Here is a 22,469-nt window from a genome sequence, read left to right as displayed (position 1 = left end):
AAATGTTCCAATTATAAACATGAATTTTCAAAACAATCTAGAGAATGAAAATGAATGAATATAAACATAAAATATAATTTTTTTTTATTCATCAAACATAAAAAGAAGAAGAAATATTAAGTTTCAGTGAAAGAAATGACACATGTATGGTAAAACTTGTCTTGTTATTCTTGAATAAGATGTTGGATCCAATTATTTTGGTACTAGTGAGTGAATATGGTATAGTGATAACAATTATTACTTTGAAACAATTTTTAATATATTTTCATCTCAATGTTTAACTTATTTCTTTAAATTTATAGACACTATGAAAATTTATATTAATCATATTTTGTTTAGGAAAGGCTATATTATTACTCCAAAATTGCAGTGCCTATTATTTCTTCTCACACCCTCTCTTTTTTATTTTTGATTGTTCTATTTTTCATTCTAGACCCATTTTATTCCTTTTTTTTTTACAATACTTAAATGGTATTCCTACTTCCAAAAATAATTTACAACTATTATATTATTATATTATGCTATTCCACATATATCACAAACATATTTCTTAATTAAATTAAATATTTAGTCATAATCTAAATCTAAATTTAATTAATGTAATACCCCAAAAATACATATAACTATTTTAAGAGAAATTCTACATGTTTTTATACAAGCTTATAGTTTTTTCAAAACATTCCTAATACATGATTAGGACTTATACAAATACAAATATTTACAATTCAAAGCTAAAAACTTTCTAATTTTATTGATGAACTAAAGTCTTTCAAGCTCTCTTGCACTTGTATGATTATCTGCTCGTGTACATAATAAAATTTTATACTATACCTAATTCAATCAAAAGAGCAAACCAAATTACATAAACCAAATTCTCAATTATTCAATATTCTTCAAATCCCTACACAAACAATGCTACACCTCCAGGATATTTAACAAACAAAATAAGAATTGATTCCTTCCGGAAGATCTGTATTAAGTAAGTCCTACCAGAGACTAATACTTTATCAAATACCCAAGACTTAGATTACTAGCGAAGAGAAAAGATTATGATAAGTTCAATACAACCCAAGTCGTGCATCTCATATGTCACGGTATGTACGAACTCACTCATCAGCTTCTCATAACTTGATATCTTAGTTAGTCTATATAACTTAGATCATCAATAAAATTAGAATATCTCTATTCACAAAGGATTGATAAGATTGCATGTAGACAGATTTTATATTTTATGATATCCAACAATAAGTCATTCCTTCTTCCACTTAATGCTTATTAGTTGTTTCTCTTTTCTCCATATATATATATATATATATATATATATATATATATATATATATATATATATATATTCTGAATAAAATTAATGGTTTTGCTTTGTTTTCCATCTCTTCTTCTTGTCATAGAGAATAATAGTGCATGTATTCCATTTTGAAATATGATAAACCTCTTTCATGCTATTTTGAAATATATACCACTCATAACTCGTATAACAACAATTTACAATAAAACCAAAATAGGGATCCAACTTGAGTATTCTATATGCAATAACAATTGAAATTTCACAAATTAGCAATGCTATTTTGTCTTAATATATGATGACAGCAACTTAATTGCCCTGATCCAATAAATAGGCAAAAACTACCAAGTATAGAAAATGCACACAATTTAAAAAGTTACATGTATATTTAGAAAGAAAAAAATTGTACTATTGCATTTTATGAGCCTTTCAACTAGGTCCATTGGGTAAGACAGGGCAAGTAAAACAAGCTTTGCTTTTTAGGCTGCAATTTGAGGAGCTCCATTCACCCCTACATCATACACAAATTATGTGTTTTAGGATTAGGGTTTGGACAACCCCATGCATATGTTAACAATTAATGACTAATAACTCAGCAAAATATCCTTGCATAAGAATAATTGACAACCTCTTATCACGATATTTGTATGAGGGTGTGTTTGAGTGTTTGAATTTAGAAGAAAAAGAGCATAAAAATGAAAAAAAAAAAGTTTTGTTGGTTTCAAACTCAAGTTGGAATCATAGGTTAAGATAAATGAATTGAAAAAAAAGGCAATGATGAAAATGGTGAAGTGAAAGATGACCAAAAGGAACAATGAAAAATGGAGGATGAAACAAAGCATTTGGCATGAAAGTATTGTTTTGGTGTGCCGTACCAGGCATTAGCTGGACCATATACGATGCCGTATTGGATGCCTTCAGCTACATTGCAAATGGGTCCAATCTCCGACAATCGTACAATCGAATTGTTATGCATTATTTTGCTCTAAATTAAAATTCATAATATTCTTTGTAATTTATACATACTTTCACTAGTTATAAAAATAATATTTCGAGTCTATCCTAACGAGTGTTTGTTGGATTTATCGTGTCACCTGCTATCAGACCGCTATTGGGACGGGATGTGTTGGAGATCCCACATCGACTAGATATTAGAGTTTTTCATAGTATATAAATGGGTGCAAACCTCATCTCATTGAATCGATTTTATGGGGTTGAGTTAGATTTAAAATTTACTTTGTAATAATATCACTAGTAGTTTCTGAAAAAAAAAGTCTTCATCTATACTAGTTTTTAATAATTTTTTAACTTTTAATGCATGGAAATTTTGACCTATTCAACTATGTTTACTCTAATAGTTAGGTTCAATTGCATTGGATTGAGAAAGATACTAGTCATGTGATTGGAGGGTGGTACAAGTCCATGTAATTGTGGTTGATTTTTATTTTTTTTAATTTATTGATATGTTTTTAGCAAATTTAGTTGTTAAAATTTAATCATTTTCTATAATAGGAGACATTTGTAATTTATTAATTTTATTCGACATTTTGAGTTAGTTTCTGAAACAATTCATACTGTCCAAAATAATCCTTCAAATAAAAACTAACATATTATTTTAGTTATATTATTAATGTTTCTTAAATTCTAAAAAACACTATATCACATTTCTTATATAATTTGAATGAACTAGTAAATTAAGGTGAATGTAATAAAATAAAACCCTATTATATTAAAAAATTAGAATATAGTATAATGTTTTGGTTGGGCTATTAAGTCAAAATATTCCTAATGTAACCCATCCACCGTTCAACCACTTCAACAATCTGAAAGAGCATTTCTTTTCCCACCTTTTTTTCTATTTTTTTTTTCACTTTTAGATATATATAAATTTTAATATGTAAATGAAAATGGTCAAAGGTCAACATTATTGGTGGGCATTGAGGCGTTGTCGTTTTATTGCTGTCAGCCTAAGACCTTCCTCGTGGAAAGATAGGCCTTTAATTTTATCCATTTTTCAAGGTTGTTGCCATAGTCAGCATAATATTTAATGCACAAAATTACAAAAAAAAGTATGTTTATTTTTTAAACACATTAATTAACTCAATAACATAAATATTTTTAAGTCAATTTTCATATAGCTTCTAAATTTATTATCATAAAAAGTTAATACTTCTGAATAGTATGTCAATTTATAATTAAATACCTCGTCTTTTTTTATTTTTTAAAATATTTTTTTAATGTAATTTTAAATAAGTTGTATATTATACTTCTTTCCCCTTTTCATATTTACTTCCATTTAATGTTGTTGTAACTTTTACTGAATGGAAATAAGAGCATAATTAGAAGAAAAATTGTTATCTTTAATTTAGAAAGTAACAGATAAAAAATATTTTTTATCAAAAATAAAAATTATGAAAAAGAGAGAATAATAATATAAAATTCATTAATTTATTTTTCAATCACTAAATTATTTTAGTATGTATTTATATTTTAAGTGATTGTAAATACTTAATTCTTTTTATATCTTTAGTGTACTTACTTGTAAGAATTATAACATCTCACCTTATGCAGATGAACTAAAGAAAATAAAATAAGAATTAGTAGTGATATAATGGTTAGGTGCTTTAATAATTTAGGTGTTTTATAATAGTGTGTTCTTATGTAAAATATCTTATATAATTACAAACATAAATTGTCAATAATGGGCAATGCATCAATAATTCATTTCTTTATAGATTTTCATTAAAAATAGTTTAAAAGCAACATTGGACTCTCTTTTTTAAAACTATTTTCAGATAAAAGTGTAAATTTAAATTACAGTTCCATGCTTAAGTTTTTTACATAATGTATTCACAGAATATTTTAAATTAAGAGAATTAGTGGACCATTTTAACACATGTTCATGATTTAAAAAATATAAAAAGTTTAAGTATTTTAAAATCAAATGAAAGAACAATATTTAAAATAACTAAAATTAAATGAAAATTTAATAAACAGAAAAAGTACATCATAAATATATTATTTTTAGAAAAAATTATAATTTTCTCAAATTATTTTCAAAGATGAGAAGTTAATTTGAAATAGAAGTTTCTTTTTTCATGTTTAGCTAAGAGCAGAACTTTTATTACTTGTACAGTTGTGCTATAAATGTATAGCAAAGAAAATGAAGACTATTAAATATGACACAGCCAAAAGTACGAGACATAGTAGATCGTTTGTCGCCATCCAAAGGTCTAATGATTTATTTTTTTCCAAAATATATTTTAACATATATATTATTCTTTTTCTAAATAATTTAAGAGAGAAAAATTGGTAAAATACATGATCGTAACATATTTTTATTATTAGTCAAAGCTCATAAAAAACAAAAAAATTATAAATAGAAATTATCAAATAAAAAAAAGTTATAACTTTCACTAGTAAAAAGTGAATTAAATAAAGATATATTTTTTTTAACCTTTTCGATCCCATAGTTAATGACAGGGGACAAAATTTATTTAATTTTTGTGTATAAATTAAAACAGGAATTTAGAAGCACGTGTGATAGAAAAAGAAATTATAGAGAGAGAAATAGTAGAGTATGTTGTTGAGAATACAATTTTTGTAGAGATTAAAAATGATTAGAAATTGATAATTATTGAGAAATGAAAACATGTGTATGGTATGAAACAGTGTTGAGCTTTGGGATATTCGTTTTGGAAAAATTGAAGATAGAAATTGAGGTTGAATGAAAGGAATGATATAAGTGGATAGTATTTTTAATTCTCAATTTATTATTACTTAATTTCCAAAACCCACCATTTTCTTTTCCTTTTTTTCTCACTCAACTTTTCTCTCTCTCTCTTTCTTCTGCTTCTTCCCTTCGCCGGAAAATCCCGCCGGCGTTACTACTCAAGTAAACCTAGACTCTCTCACTCTTCTAGAAGCTTCTTCTACACAACACAGCATGGGAAACTGTAACGCGTGTGCGAAGGCTGATGTGGTGGAAGACAATAGCAAGTCGAGCGACGGCAACCGCGCCCGGAAAAAGGAGGCGAACCACAAAATGCCGAACCCGTTTTCGGAGGAACCGGGGAGGTTGGCGGCGCCGATCCGTGTTCTGAAGGACGTGATTCCAATGAGCCACAGGACGCGCATAAGCGACACGTACATATTGGGCCGGGAATTGGGCCGGGGGGAGTTCGGCATCACCTACCTCTGCACGGACCGGGAAACCAAGGAGGCGCTGGCCTGCAAATCGATCTCGAAGCGGAAGCTGCGAACCGCCGTGGACATTGAGGACGTCCGGCGCGAGGTGGCTATCATGTCCACGCTTCCGGAGCATCCCAACATCGTGAGGCTCAAGGCTACCTTCGAGGACAACGAGAACGTGCACCTCGTGATGGAGCTCTGCGAGGGAGGAGAACTCTTCGACAGGATCGTCGCCCGTGGGCACTACAGTGAGCGCGCCGCCGCTGCCGTGGCTCGCACCATCGCTGAAGTTGTGAAGATGTGCCATAGCAATGGCGTCATGCATAGAGACCTCAAGCCTGAGAACTTCCTTTTCGCGAATAAGAAGGAAAATTCCGCTCTCAAAGCCATCGATTTTGGCCTCTCGGTGTTCTTCAAACCAGGTAAGAGAATTAAAAGCTTACAGCAAGAACTGTTTAAGTTATGTTACGTTTTGAAAAAAATTTGGGGGGTTCTTTAGGGGAGAAGTTTGCGGAGATTGTGGGGAGTCCTTACTACATGGCGCCGGAGGTTCTGAAGCGGAATTACGGGCCGGAGGTGGATGTGTGGAGTGCTGGAGTGATCCTTTATATTTTGTTGTGTGGGGTTCCTCCGTTTTGGGCAGGTAGGGATTTGTGTTTTGTTGTTCTACTTTGGGTGGATTTAGCTGTGTTTTAATTTGATTTGAGATTCTGGTGTGGCTTTTGGGTGGGGCAGAGACTGAGCAAGGTGTGGCGTTGGCGATCTTGAGGGGTGTGATTGACTTCAAGAGGGAGCCTTGGCCGCAGATATCGGAGAGTGCCAAAAGCCTTGTGCGCCGAATGTTGGAGCCCGATCCTAAAAAGCGTTTGACAGCTGAACAGGTTCTTGGTAAGTCATTCACTCTCTGTACTGTGTGTGGTTTAGTGTACTTCTGTCTACTAACTGGGTGGCAAGATGATGGATTTTTGAACAAGGGAGGTTTTTAATTATTATTTTTTTATATTTTTGTACTGATATATGTTAACCTTCGCCTTTGTGGTTTCATTGGAATTGGGTTTAGTGGAGAGGTATGACAAGTGTGCTTCAGATCTCAGTGTGTTTTGTAGGAATTGGTTTTGGTCCAGAATTATGATAAGCGTGTTTCAGATTTCAGTATGTTTTGTAGGCTTTCATTAAATGACCTGTCAGGTATTACTATAACTTTTGTACATTGGAATCGGTGTCCATGATGGATGCGGCATAAACATAAGTTTCCTTCTCTGCTAGATTTTTGCACCGTATGATATGACTTGACCGTGGTCGAAATTTGTCCGCAGAAAGCCTGTAAAATGAAGATGGCATATAAGAAAAAAGTAAAAACCCTAATACTATTTGTTAAACATGGCTCAGTTCTAGAATAGGTAGCTATAAGGCTTGAGGAAAATTTTCCTTTGTAGTGGGATTAGTGGGTGGAGCTTAGGATTAATTGTTAGTTGTTATCCAATTAGGGATTGCTTGGATGAGTTGGTGGAAACTGGGAAGGTGGGGAATTTGGAAAGAAAACCGCTTCACACTTTGTTGGTATGTTTGGCTATAATATATAGAAATTAAAATATTCATTTGTCAAAGTCATAGCTCTAACTTTGGTTGAAAGTCATCACGAAGTCATATATTTTTCGCTGACTCAACCGGACACACTGTTCACTTATGGTTTATTTTTAGGATCCTCCTATTTTGTGCTTCTACTGGGCTAGTTAGCAAGCAATAACTTTACACAAGATGGGTTTCAAGTTTCAACCACCGTCTATAGCCTAAGCTGGATTCGTAATCTATTTATTTCTGGGTTTAAAATGCATTATGTCTTGCTAAGGTAGATAGGAGTGAGGAGAGAATAAATTTTCACTTCTTTTAACTTGAATAGTGTTCTTTTTATCTTTGGATTAACAGCGATATTTGTAGTCTATTTTGTGTCTTAGAAGGTTTTGTTTTGGTAACTAAATAGGTTTAACTTGTGGGGGCTTCAAAATCATAATGTTGCAACAGTTTGAAACAGCTGTGTCTATCATTTAATTTTTCAAAATAATTATCAACCTTATCCTTTACCCATTTCGCCCTTCTCAAAAAGGAAAAATAATTGTTAAATATTTGAAGCCTTACGACATGGGTTGGGAGACAGGACTGTACATTAGGTCTATCTTATGAAGAAAGTCTAGTGAATATTTACCATCTTTAATTATGTTTACAGAGCATCCCTGGCTGCAAAATGCAAAGAAAGCTCCAAATGTTCCATTAGGAGATATTGTGAGGTCAAGGCTTAAGCAGTTTTCTGTGATGAATAGATTCAAAAAGAGAGCTCTGCGGGTTAGCATCTGTCCTGGTTTATGCACGATTGTTTACTCAAATCTCTATGTGATTTAAATAGTAAGTTGAGAAGTTGGTGATTTAGGTTTCTTTGAATGAATGTTTCAGGTAATTGCAGAGCATTTATCTGTTGAAGAGGTAGAAATAATCAAAGATATGTTTACATTGATGGATACTGACAAAGATGGCAGAGTAACATTCGAGGAGCTGAAGGCTGGATTGAGGAAAGTTGGTTCACAATTGGCTGAGCCAGAGATAAAGATGCTGATGGAAGTGGTAAACTTCTATAATTATATATCATTTATAATGTAGTTACTTCAAATAATATCAGTTCTTTTATCATTACCGCGTTATACTGTAATTAGAATTTCTCTCTCTCATATACTCAATTACGTAGGAATGTGGCATGTGTATGATAAATGTGACTTGTCTTGCTATTTGGATGTTGCAATGAGTAAGCATAATTTAATATGCCAGTATGCTACATTTTATCTAGTAGTGTGGTGTATTTTATGTCTGAATCTACTTGTAAAAGCCTTTATTTTATGGTAATATTTCGTAATTATTAATTAGTATTAAAAAATTATGCTAAAGGCTGTATCAATTATGAATATCACCTTTTTATGTCTCACTTGCGGAGATTGTTTTAGACATAGAGGAAAGTGGCACCAGTTTATTAAAAACACAACATACCTTTGTATAAAGTTAGTGAGACAGTCATAATGTCATTCGAAATGAGATTCATATATCTGAAGTCAAATAAATTGAGTTGCTTTTCATCCCTTAATCTTGGACTTTTCAAGTGTATTTGTGTTACAAATTTGTGATTCAAAAATGGTTTCCTTTGTTCTGAATTACATAGGCTGATGTTGATGGGAACGGAGTACTTGACTATGGAGAATTTGTAGCTGTTACGATTCACTTGCAAAAAATGGAGAACGATGAGCATTTCCACAAAGCATTCAAGTTTTTTGACAAAGATGGGAGTGGTTATATTGAGTCGGGCGAGTTACAAGAAGCCTTAGCAGATGAGTCAGGAGAAACTGATGCTGATGTATTAAATGATATCATGCGTGAAGTAGACACTGACAAGGTTTGACTTTCATGCTCATTATTTGTTATTTAGTATTACTAGCTTTCAATTATTAGAATAACTGTTGCTTAGTAATTATATTTACTATGTAAGAAATTTCAATGGAAATTACAATTATTTGCTTCAGTTATCACATCTCATATACACGTTCTTGCCTCTCTATAAGTCTTTCTGTCGTTTTTCAATTTCGTGTTTTCACTTCACAGGATGGTCGCATTAGTTATGAGGAGTTCGTGGCAATGATGAAAACTGGAACTGACTGGAGAAAAGCATCCAGGCAATATTCAAGAGAGAGATTCAAGAGTTTGAGCCTAAACTTAATGAAGGATGGCTCGCTTCAGCTTCATGATGGAATTACTGGTCAAGCTGTGGTGGTTTGAGAGTAAAGTAATTTCTTAAAGTAACCTGATGCCATGCTCTCTCAGTTACTCATTTTTCTTGCGTCACTTGTTGTGCTTGGAAGTCTTGGGAATCTCTCCATGAAAGCAAGTTTTGGGAAGGTTCGAGTTTTAGTATTTTAAGATATAATGATCTTGAGTTGGAGTTGATTAGCTTAGGTTTCTTGGTTGGATTGGATGTTAGATGCCTGCAGCTTGCGTTGGAGGATTGCAATTGCATACTAAAGATGGTTCATAGCCTGTCACCAAAAAGTGTGGAGCACATGCTACAGCTACATACCCCAAAAAAATTACAAATTCTTTGTATATCTGTGTTATATCTGTGTTTGATAATTCCATTGGTAAATGTGATTTTACTAACTTGTGTGCAGAAAACCAGTTATAGGACTTGTCTCATTGGCGATATGAACTTCTGAGCATGTTTATAGAAAGTCTAGATATCTGGAAGTTGAAGCAATTTAATTTGTCTGAAAGTGTAGCTATTTAACACTTTGTCTACACATTCTCTCTTGGCCCCCTGTTATGAACTTTATGGTTAATTTGCATGAGGTAGAACATAATCTGGAACACCCTTAAACTGTAAATACATTCGTTTTTATCAGACTAAGGTGAGGCCTTCCAAATCTCACTATATTACCAATTTCGATGAAAATACAAGTAAATCCCCATTATTAGTGCTACTATTATTAAACTTCCATCCTTGCCCAGCCTTAAAATCTATTAATTTATTAATTATAACTTTCTTTGAAATTTGGGTTACTTTTTCTGAAAAAGTTACACTCTAAAATTAAATCAAATTAATCATAATACATTTCCTAAATAAATAATAATCACATTAATTAGAATGCAAATTGTTTTTTTCTAAATTGAATTAATCAAAATTAATAAGTTGCCTGTTAAAAGTAATCGAAATAATTACGATTTATCGTCAAGTCGATGATGTTAGTGTTGTTGAACTTCTAGAACACGCTTTCTGGAATCTCTAAAATGAGATTTTCATATAATATAACTTTTGGGATGCATGAAATATATTATTATTTAACAAACTTTTCAAAAATATATATAATATCTTTTTAGATTGAGCTTTTTTAACAAACTTTTTAAAACGTGTTTTATTTAGCAACACGTTCTCTCTTTCTTCTTTTTCCTCAACATTTTTGCACTCTTCTTCTGCAGTGACAATGGTGCAAAGTAGGGCGACAACAGCGGTGTGAACAGTTAACGAGGGTATTTTAGTCTTTGTCGTTAGTAGTGAGGTGTAGTTCGTAATGGAGGAGGTGTAGGAAGAAAAGGCCTAAATGTGTTTGGGATGATGGATTTTAAGGAAAATGGTTAACCAAGTTCTGGCAGCTTCTTCCGCACCTCCATGACTTTTTAAGAACCCCATAAATTTAAAAATTCCAAAATTATCAATAAAAGACACAGTGTTATACAATTGGTTGTTGAGAGAAAAAGGTGTGTGGGTTGAAGGTGGCGGTGGTTTCTATGGTGGTGGTGGGTTGTGTTGATGACAATTGGCGATTGTTGGTGGCAGTTCGTCGTGGTGGTGGCATTTTTAGGTAAGTTTTTTGCGTCTTTACCCATAGTTGCTTTAAGAGATATTTGTGAAGTTTTTGTATTTTAAACTAGATAACGAATTAACTAATCTATAAGTTTCAAGATCAATAATTATGTTCTGAATTTTGTGTAACACGAACTAACTTCCGACTTAAACAATCCATAGTACATGATTGCGTTCCGTATTGTATTTCATAAGTAATCTGTATAATGTAGCTACACAATTTCCATAGTAAATATTTTAAGTTATAAGAAAAATGTACAATAACAATCAAGAACTCTGAAAGTATATCTTTTATATAAGAAAAAGATGAAATGTAACGTTAAAAAAAAATACAATGACAATAAGATCTCCAATTGCTATTCTTAACTTTTTTTTTTCACCTCTAACTTCGTATGTAATTTTCCCTAAAAGTACATTAGAACATGTTTTCGTTATTCACAAAACAATGGAAGCATGTTTATGCTTTTACTAAAAACGAAAATGTTTTTTTCTAGTTCATGTTGTTTATTAAACAATAAAAGAATTTATAAAAAAAAAGTATTTTTTTTCATATTTTAGTAAAAATACACAACAAAAGTTTGTTTTCAATGCAAAATTATTTTTTAGATATGTTATATTTATAAAATAATCGAATTATTTTTGTGAATATTAAAGAAAAAAGTTTATAATTGTGTTTTAAGATATATTATAAAGGTTATAAGATATAAAATTAAACAAATTTATTCTTAATTTATCTAACACCATCATTTATTTAAATTCACAACTTATTTGAAATTATTGCTTCTTTAAATTCATAATTATTGTAAAGCACAATTTTTTTAATTTCTCTTTAACCTTTCTATTTCTTTTTTATTGAAATTCTAAATTTCTTTCTTCTCCTTTCTTTTTCCATAGCCATGAGCTTGAATATAGCTAAAAAATATACTTAAACTAAAAAAAATTACTATTGAGGATACGTTTTATATTCTATTTGATTTTCAATTCTCTCCTCTTTTTATTTTCATGTATGTACTTTAGAGTTGACGCAATTATGAACAAACGTGAAAAAATGAATTTATATTAATCTAAGTTCGTATTAATATGTTTGTTTATAAGGTTGAGCATTCTAAATCAAACTAGAGGATGTCTAAATATCATTATTCATTTCCTTTTCTAGGAAAAAATGAAAATAACATATTAGTTATAAAAAGGAATTGAATATAGCTTTAAAATATTTTTAACAATATTTGCAAAACAATAAAAGGGAAGATGGTCTAGGATGGATAATTTACTAGTTAAAAACAATCTACAAGAAACAACATGCGAAAGATAGGAGAAGTTTGTACAAGTGTAATAGTAGAAGCAAAGAGACACTTAATTTTTATATTAGTTTAGTCAACAAGAACTATGTTAGTTCTCCATCAAGGGTTCCACTAATCAAACTAATTGCAAGTATTCTATATACCACTTTTGGCTTACAAAGAGTACAAAAAATCACTCTTGTGTAGATTTTGTATTTTTTTCAAAATTTATGATTTCACAATATGAAAATTGGTTTTGAGTTGAATTTCAAAGCTTTAGATAAGTTTGAGAACTTGATATCAATTGGATCAATATGCTTAATTTGAGTATAATTAATATGTAAATGTTTAAGTTTAGCTCATTTATAACACTTTCTTAGTATATTGATATATATATATATATATATTGATCAAGCAACAACTTGGTCTCAAGCAATATATTGTAGCCAGAATTGAGTAATACTATGGGATCAAGCAACAAAATATCAATCAAGCGATGAGTCTCATTATCCAAATTGTAAATCATCGTTCAAGAAAGGAAGAAACTAAATCAAATCTCTCTCACGGATAGAATTTGACTCAAATACTTATGAGTCGCTCAAGCGATGAGATTTGTCACTTAAGAGACAATTCATCATCAAAGTAAGTCGAGATGTGTAAACTTAAACTTCGGCTATTAGCTTATGCATGATAGAGAGAGGATGAAAACAAACCAACACATCAATTTAGGTATGTTGATCACATTTGTTATGCTTTTAGTGCGACTGGAGAGATAAAAGGTTCAAAACCTATAAACTTCATAGAGACCTATGAAAACATAAAATTCCAGTACTGACAATGTGACATGGAAGAGAAGTTTGAATTTTTAAAAAGGAATCACACATGGACTCTAGTGGATCTACCTAGAATTCAAAAGGTCATTGGATAAAAATGGGTATTTAAGAAAAAGGACGAAATACTAGGTGTGCAGGAAGCAAGATTCAAAGTAAGACCGGTGAAAAAAGACTTTACACAAGTGAGAATAAACTATAATGAAATATTTCTCACCTATAATAATATGATGTTAGAATAATTGAAGGTTAAAACAACTTTTTTGCATGAAAAATTTGAAAGACCGTTTATGTGCAACTAATAGAGGGGCTCGTTGCACATCAAAGAAATGTGTGTCTCTTGTAGAAATCATTATATAACTTGAAATAAAGTCCATAAGTATAGTACAATAGTTTTGATGATTTATTTATAAAGATGTGTTTTCAAAAAGTCTCAAAACCATTTTTTTTATAAAAGCTATCATGTTAGGCATCACTATGAAACTTGACATCTCAGCTAGACTGACACCTCAAGTATCAACAAAAAAAGTTAATATTACCATTTTGTTCTAGGAGGGAGTTGAATTTAAGCTTAACTCAACCTTATAAAATCGGCTTAGTTTCAAAACCAATTTACTCCTCTTTTGATTTAGCTAGCTCATCTAATTTTTTCTAGCAATTGGCCTTAGAGTTGGTTTTTGAAACTTAATCAAAACAAAGATATTGAGTTTTTCAAGGTGGCTTTGTTAAATTTGTTTTCTAAGGAGGTTGAAACCAAGCCACCTTTGTTTTATGGAAAAAACTTTTCAATTTGGAAAAACATAATGAAATCATTTGTAGAATTTGTTGGTTGTAAAGATTAGATTATAATGGAGACTAACAATGTGCAAGATGAAAAATATGCATATTTTTATTTGAAGAAAATGATCAAATTGATGCAATGGTAAAACATATCATTCTTTCTGCATTAACTATGGATATTTGTTTGAAAATCTTATCTTGCATAAGTGTTAAAGATATATGGATAAAGCTGAAGGAGATGTGTGGAAATAAAGAAAGTCTTGCTAAAAAAGAATCTCCCACAACAAGCATATACAAGAAGGGGAAACCTACTACGTGACAAAAGGTAATCCTTAAAACTTAATCATTAAGATTAACTCCTTAATGTACCTTAACAATAATTGTTCAAGACACATGACTAGAGAAAGAAGAAAGTTATACCAATTCAAAGAAAAGGAAAATGGATTTGTCTCTTATGATGACAACAACAAAAGCAAGATTCTTGAGTTTGGAGAAATAGGGACAACAGATTTAGTTACAATCAAGTATGAACAACTAATGGAAGGATAAAAACAAATGTCTTAAGTATAAGTCAATTGAGTAATAAAAGATTAAAGTTAATCTTTGAATTACACTATTATATAATTGTTCAAAATAATTCTGATAAATTGGAGAGACATTGTGTATTTAGCTTTGAGAGACGTTGTGTAATCAGATAGTTAGAAATGTTTTTATATACCCCTAGTAGTCTCATTTGATTAATGGAACCCTTTGTTGTTAGCATTGGAAAACTGAATGTAATTCAAGTTGGTGTGAACCAATATAAAATTGTTTTTGTGTTATTGTTGATAATTTTATTACATATTACATTATTTATTGATTATCCCCTCTAAAAGGATTGTGAACATGTTTTTATAAAACCATCATACATCTCTGCATAGAATATGATAAATCATTCACCAATAGTTTGCTAAAGGTGTTTATAATAATTCTATTCAACCATCTTCTTATAGTTAATTTTTTCTTTCCAATGAGATTATGTGTCAACATTTTCTTTATAGATTATGTATCATAAAAAAATCCTCAAATTTTGTATCAATATAATTTTAACCTTTCAAACTTTAATAGATTTTTTTAAAATATAAAATGAAGTAAAAAAAATTAAAACATTTAAGTGATTAGAAAGATTATAAAGTCTTGTTTTAAAAAACATATTTACTTTTGAAAAAAAAAATTCAAACCCACTATTATAAAAAATTCAAGGAATCTAAATCATTTTGTTCAAACTTTTCAAAACAAAATCACCAATTTGAAAGGACAATAGCTTATTTGTTTCAAAAGTATTTTTATTGATTCAAAAGCCGAAATTGAAGAATTTTAAATCTTCTTTCCAACGTAGTAGGTCTCATATAATTTGAATCAGAAAATACAAATACAAAGCAAATGCCAACTTCCTCTGTACTTTTTTTATATTACACAAAAGAGAAAAATTATTTAAAATATTAAATAAAATACAAAAATTATAAATTATATATGGTTAGAAATATGGTTGAATATAATTTTATAATGTGTAATTATTTTTTGAAACAAATTTTACCAATAAAATCAGTTTAATCCGAATGAAGTTTTTTTTATAATAGAAGTTTTAACTTGAAAAACTTGACTTTCTTTTAACACGTTTCAATTGGAATTATTCATTATGATGCTTCTATTGGAAAAAGATGTTATATTTTGGCACTTTACTTTTTAAATCTTTAGACTTATTAGAGAAGTAATTATCTTTTACGAATTTGTAATTGTGATAATATAATGTTGGATAATAATTATAATCACTAATACAAGAAAATCATGAAATAAAACTAATTTTAGAGACAAAAATAATTAGTTGTTACAGCGACTAAATTAGATATTATTTTAGAAGCGAAAAAAAATAATTTCTAAATTAGTTTCTATTTATTGTTAAATGGTTTCTAAATTGGTATCTAGTATCAAATTTAGAAACTATTTAACAATAATATAAAAAAATTATTTTTTAAAATATTATCTAATTTAATAACTATAACAATTAATTATTTTTTATCTCTAAAATTATTTTTTATTTCATAATTTTTTTAATAAATTATTTTATTAATGAATTTTCAAGGTAAAATGATTGTTCAACAAACAATATATAATAAAATTGTTTCCGAAATTACAAAAGCTAACGAAAAGTTGATTAGTTTGAATTGCATAATTAATTTCAACCAAAAGTGTTTTTTTTTTCTTATCACATTTACTTAGTCTTATGTTTCCTTTATAGAAACACACACGACGTGCTTTCATTTTTGAAAAAAAATTAAAAAAATAATTTGAGTTATTATTTAATATTAAAATTAAAAATTTACAAAAAGAAAATGAAAACTTTAAAATGTGTTATACTTTGTGTTTTTATTTGTTGGGTGTGGTGAAATTTTTTATGATAGATAAGATGCTGAAATGAAAGTAATTATAAAATAAATTAATATATAGATTATATGGGAGGAAGTAGTTATATTTAATATTAAAAGAGAAAATGTAAAGAAAATGAATGTGAGAATATATTATTTATTAAAAATATAGATTGTAGATATTTGAATATGTAAAAGAAGTAGTTAGGAAGATAGTAATGTAGGGTTTTGTTTTTGTGAGAAATAAAGATTGTGTTGTTGTTGTGTTGTGGTGGTGAAGAAGAAAGAGTGTTGGAAGTGTGCGCTGCACGTAGATTTAAAAACACCAACTTTATAAATCCCAAAAAACTGCTATCTCATTATTTCTTTATTTTTAAATTTCCTCTTCCTCCAATCTCGTTCTTCCAAATCCTAACCGTCAATTCCGACGCTCCTCTCCGCCGCACCGGAGCACCCAAACGACACCGTCATGGGCATGGACTACTACAACATACTCAAAGTCAATCGCAACGCCAGCGACGACGATTTGAAGAAAGCGTACAAGCGCCTCGCCCGCATATGGCACCCCGACAAGAACCCCGACAACAAGAGCGAGGCAGAGGCCAAATTCAAACGAATCTCCGAAGCCTATGATGTCCTCAGCGACCCTCAGAAGCGCCAGATCTACGATCTCTACGGGGAGGAGGCTCTCAAATCCGGCCAGTTTCCGCCGCCGCCGCAGTCCTCCTCCTCCTCCTCCCGCGCCTTTCACCGCCAACATCCCCCCGCCTCCTCCTTCCGCTTCAACCCCCGCGACGCTGACGACATCTACGCTGAGTTCTTCGGCCCGGACGACGTCGGCTCCTCGCGCCGCAACGCCTTCTTCCGAACCTCCAACGGCGGCCCCGCGTTCGGCGCCGCCGCCCCGAGGAAGGCTTCCCCGATCGAGAACGCGCTCCCCTGCAGCTTGGAGGACCTCTACAAGGGCGTCAAGAAGAAGATGAAGATCTCCAGGAACGTCTACGACGCTTTTGGGTAAAACAGTCTTATCTTTAACCTAATTTCACTCAATGTGCTTGTGTCGGATTGTTTCGTGGGTTTTATTTTTTCTTCGGTTGATAAGCTTTTGTGTGTGTGTGTGACAAAATGGTTGATTATAGGTTAGTTAGTGTAATTTCCAACAGAGGGTGAAAGTTAAGTACAGTGAAATTGAAAGGGTGTTGGTTAGGGTCACTTTTTTTAATTCCAATTTCTATACCTATACTAGACCAATTGTGTGTGTACGTGTGTGTGAAATCTCTTTACCATGAAGGATTGTCATAGCTGTAAGTTCCAGAGTTGTAGTGTTTGCCTACTACACTTTGCTTCCCTTATCCTTTGACTGAATAGAACTATGTAGTGGTTGCTGAACACCTTTTTGTTTGAATGTTCTTGAAGTCCAAATCTTTGACCAACTAGGTAACGACTTTTCTTTTGGTCCTCTTTTGCTTTTGACATTATTCACTTTATGTATGTATGCGGCTTGTCTATGCTTGGGTCATTTAGCATTATATATTTGGCTGCAAAGATATGGCTGAGTATTTTAATTTACATTGAAACTAAGGACCGAAGGTGGACTTTGTTGTGGAATAGGTGATGATGTCAGGTTTGACATGGGGTTTCTTGTATAACGTAAATATGAATCCCATGATGAATATGTGCACTTTCAATTTTGGAAGAGCAAAATTTCCAAGCAAATAGAAATTTTTCATGGGCTGTTTTCTAAACAACAGAAAATAATTTCATGACTGATTTTTGTCTACGGATAAAGGGATGTTGTTCGTAAGTGTTGGTATAACATATCCCAGAAAGTTGTTTTCGTTGACATCTTGGAATCCTTAGTGTTCATTTTGTTATGCTTTTGACCTTGTGGACACGATAAATTATTGTGAAAGGGAATTCAGTAAGGTATGCATTTTATGTTTGTCAGTAAGAGGCACGTAGTGAATGTCATGTGCAATTTGCACCTGCTTCAGCTTGACTTAGTTAGGATAGTGCTTACTTTTGTTAAGACAATCGGCTATCGGGACAACGGCATTGGCTAATGTGTTGATTGAGACGAATACATATTATTTCTTTGCAGTTGCCTTGATTATAACCTATTGCTTTAGTGATCATCACGGGTATGATGAACTTTAGGCTTCCACACTAAGATTTCAAAAATAATTTTATCACCTACCATTTTCCCAACCCTGGCTTTTGCCTATCCTAGTGAAAGATAATTCATAATGGGCACACATGTCAATGTATGGAATGTCGTAGTTTATATACATAATTCATATAATTTGAAGGTTAGCTCTAAATATAATTTAATGTGGCTAATTTGAAAAGGGTTGCTTGGCTATTAAATAAAAAATAAAATGTTTTATAGGCTTATATTTTTTCAAGTTGGAGAAGCTATTGATATAAAACACAGATAAACTATTTCTTTTTCAATACATGGCAAATCAAGTATTACATATTCTTGAAACTCTGACTACTACAAATGCTAGTTTTATCTGGCATCTTTTGGGCAATACTGTATATATTTAAATTAAGATTATTTCCTTACCGTGAATAAAGAGTCAATTTATTTGGTATCAAACTTTAGCATCAATTTGGAACTATGGGGTGCATTGTTGCAAAATGAGGGACCAAAGTCAAAACTTTAGTGGAACTATAGGGACCAAATTAAGCCATTTTTTTTATGGTTGATTGTAGTGATTTGATTAATCTAGTATTGTTTTTTCTGCAGTTGGAGCGTCTGTTATTATCAGTTTAGACCAACATTTGAAATCGATATTTATACTGTGAATCACCAAACTAATTTTTGAATTATGAATCATAGTTTGTATTAAATTGTAGGAATCCTAGATGATCTAAAATGACTTTGAATGTATCACACAGGTGATATTTAGTATTCAATATTATAATTTTAAACCAAAAATAGATTAAAACAACTTAGCAACAAGTCTTGTTAAACGAATTGTTTGTTATATTTGAGTTTATAAAGTCACTATTTTGGAAGAAGGGAATTGATGATATGAAACAGCCAATAAGACAGGTTCAAAAGTGCTCCGTCAATTCCTTTTTATTTAACAATTTGAGCTTATTAAATGATTTTTCATTTTCTTTCAGTGAATTAGTGAAAGAAAAGTGAAAAAGATAAAATAAAGAATTATTGAAATCACTCTGATTCGTTCATGTTTAGAAAGATTCAAAGTTATTTGAGATTCGTCGGATGATACAAATTGATAGCTAGCTGAATCCTTAGATTCTAATAACTAGGTTTAGACAGAGGTCTCTTAAAATCCAAATATGGAAGTTGCAGAGTATTTTGAAAATTGTAATCAGACTGTTAATCTAATTACCGGATTATCCCAGAAAATAGGAAAGATTTGCCTTGTATGTATGTATGTATGTACCGACAACACTAGAAATGTTTCTTTTAAGGAAAAAATTTGCTCTTTTTCTTTTACATCTGAGAAGTGGATATTTGTGTTGACGATATTTGTAACGTGCAATGAAATTTCAGCAAACCTCGAAATGTGGAAGAGATTTTGACCATTGAGATAAAACCTGGTTGGAAGAAAGGAACAAAGATTACCTTCCCAGAGAAGGGTAACCAGGAGCCTGGTGTCATCCCAGCAGATCTAATTTTTGTGATAGATGAGAAACCGCATGCTCTTTATAGAAGGGATGGCAATGATTTGGTGATCAACCAGGAGATAACCCTTCTTGAGGCCCTTACAGGTAAAACGTTGGACCTTACCACCTTGGATGGAAGGAGTCTCGTCTTACCATTGACAGATATTGTCAAACCTGGTGCCGAGATTGTTGTCCCTGATGAAGGAATGCCTATATCAAAAGAGCCTGGGAAGAAGGGAAATTTGAGAGTTAAGCTTGACGTCAAGTATCCTTCAAGGCTAACTCCAGAGCAGAAGTCTGATCTGAGGAGAGTGTTAGGTGGAATCTCATGAGTGTGAGTTTGGTTTTCCGTGTCACTGGTGAATGCACATTGTAAATATGTCATGTGCATACTATTGATGCATGTGAATAACAGGAATACTTCACGGGTGAAACTGAGAGTATAAAGGGCCAACATACGATGAAACCATATCTTCACATCTGGACTTTTTTGCAGGCTAGGAACATAAACGAGTGTTTGGAAATCATTGGAAGTGTCAATCTTAGTGAAAGAGTTAGGTAGGTAATTTAACTGATTTTCCATCATTTTCATAAAACTTGTTTTGCCTTTTGGTTAAACTCGTGAAGGGTACTGGTCTTGATAGGATCACAATGAGTCATGCTCATACCATGAAAATTGTATATATTGATTTATTTTATTGGAGGTTCCTTTATTGATATGCTGTTCTTTTAAAACTTGGAAGTACAACACTTGGTCTATGATTTTATTACCGGCTCGTTTGTTCTGCCATAGAAACTTGATGTATGGCAAAGTGTTCTTTTAAACTGTTATTTATGCATGTATTACAGTCTCGTATATTTGGTGCCTTACATCTCTTAGAATATGTAGGAACATTATATATGATTTTTTCTTCACCTGAATCTTTTAATTAAATAAAATTTATTTCAATTTCTATTCCAAATAAATAAGGCTTTTGTTTCCTGCATTATATCATTTTGCAACCTGCACTATGTCACAGAGGTCAAATAATAGAAATATCCTGAATCCGTAAACCAAATTTCTTCTTCTGAATTCATATTCCTGGATTTATAACTACTATTCCGAATTTTGCTTTTTGCAATATGATTTTCATTCAAAATCACTTATAGATTCTCATTTCTGGTAAGCAAATTACCCTTCTTCCATAACAGAGTTTATAGAATGACAAGAACAAAATACACAAATGCTTCTGCTTATTTTGGAAGTCTTTCTAAAATTCGATTTCTGGAAATCACTATCGTCATTTTATCTAAAACTCATATTCAATCATCCATTTTTATCTTAATTACATAACCCAACCTTTCAATCATAACTACAATCACTAATGCACCTTATCCAAGCTCAGCTTTTCCCTTCACCTCCATTGTAATTCACCACTATCAAAACCCAAGCTTCACACTCCAATGATTCAAATCAAAATTTTAAAGATATTTTGGGTATTTAAAATTTTTCTATATTGCAGGCCCAAATTTATATAGTGCAGAAAGCATAAATAAATAAAACTGAACACGCTTCCCTGGTGTGACAAGTTTTTGGCCCAATTAAACCGAAACAATCAAGTCGTAAAGTAAAAGGTGTTTTCTATTTGTCTACTTATTTATCACCAGCTAAAAGGGTTACAAGGTTTTAAGTTGCTCCAGAGTTATTTAGGGTTTGTTTTGAAAAAAATATTTACATATCAATATTTAGGAGGAAAAAAAAAATCTTCATAAACTACTTATTTTGTTCATAAACTAATTTGTAAACTTACTTCATTTTTTCCTTCTAAAAATGTTACAGAGAAGTTTGTCTAAACGTACCTATTTGCAATAGAAGTAAAAGAATAAGGAAGTTAGAGACGAATTGAGTTACTTCAAATAGTAAAATTTTGATGGAAGAGTATATTGGCATAAAGACCAATATCTCTAAATAGGATCTCATAGTTGGCAATTAAAAAAGGAAGTTAAGTTAAAATATATTATAGTCCAGCAAAGTATGGATAGAACTTTGAACTCCACAAAATTATAAATAATCGAATATAAGAGTTATTGCTTGAAAGAATTGAAAAAGGAAATACTTTTAGAGAATTGAGAAAAAAGTGATAGTTTTTTTTAATTAACAAAAATAATATATAAATAAAAAGGGGTACATAGGAGATATACAATCATAATAGCAAGGGAAGGTATTGCAACATGTAACAACCTAACTCCAACAAAAAGGTAATTGACAAGATTTGGAATCATGTTATCCTAGTTGTTTATTTAATTATTTGCATTCTTAGCTCTTCATATTTATCTCTTTCAAGTTCATCCTTATGTTATTGTGCTGCTCACTTCAAATTCAATTTTTATGCATAAACTTTCTCTTTTAATTGAACATTGCATCTTCAAATTATCATATTACACCCTTAAATATCTAAAACATTTAGGTCATCATACTTCAATTTATGCAACTAATTAGTTCATTTCAAATTTGAATTCAGTAAAAATTACTAAAATTGTGTACTAGTATAGTTCAACTCTCTCTTTTTTTAACAAGTGGGAAAAGCTCATCTTGGTGGAATATTCTTGATGTGGTTGTTTTGTTTTGGATTATAGGATCCTTGGCAATATGTTGGTGGAAGTGAA

At 31.3% G+C, this 22,469-nt stretch overlaps 2 protein-coding genes across 2 annotated transcripts; both read left to right on the top strand.

Annotated features, from left to right (window-relative positions):
* The first annotated feature begins 4,903 nt into the window (after positions 1–4,903).
* LOC137820505 (calcium-dependent protein kinase 10) lies at positions 4,904–9,822 on the top strand. Its single transcript, XM_068624629.2, has 7 exons — positions 4,904–5,913; positions 5,991–6,134; positions 6,227–6,379; positions 7,716–7,831; positions 7,940–8,107; positions 8,694–8,924; positions 9,131–9,822. The coding sequence occupies exons 1-7, from the start codon at positions 5,247–5,249 to the stop codon at positions 9,302–9,304; spliced, it is 1,653 nt and encodes a 550-aa protein (XP_068480730.2). The 5' UTR covers positions 4,904–5,246; the 3' UTR covers positions 9,305–9,822.
* Positions 9,823–16,386: 6,564 nt separating this feature from the next.
* On the top strand, positions 16,387–20,540 carry LOC137821273 (DNAJ heat shock family protein). Its single transcript, XM_068625787.2, has 2 exons — positions 16,387–17,192; positions 19,711–20,540. Exons 1-2 carry the CDS (start codon positions 16,648–16,650, stop codon positions 20,153–20,155), a joined length of 990 nt encoding a protein of 329 aa, XP_068481888.1. The 5' UTR covers positions 16,387–16,647; the 3' UTR covers positions 20,156–20,540.
* Positions 20,541–22,469: the final 1,929 nt, after the last annotated feature.

This window comes from Phaseolus vulgaris, chromosome 9 (genome assembly GCF_051622355.1).
Source record: "Phaseolus vulgaris cultivar YP4 chromosome 9, ASM5162235v1, whole genome shotgun sequence".
NCBI classification, from domain to species: domain Eukaryota; kingdom Viridiplantae; phylum Streptophyta; class Magnoliopsida; order Fabales; family Fabaceae; genus Phaseolus; species Phaseolus vulgaris.
The sequence above is the reverse complement of the archived record's forward strand: the minus strand, read 5'-3'. Positions and strand labels throughout refer to the sequence as shown.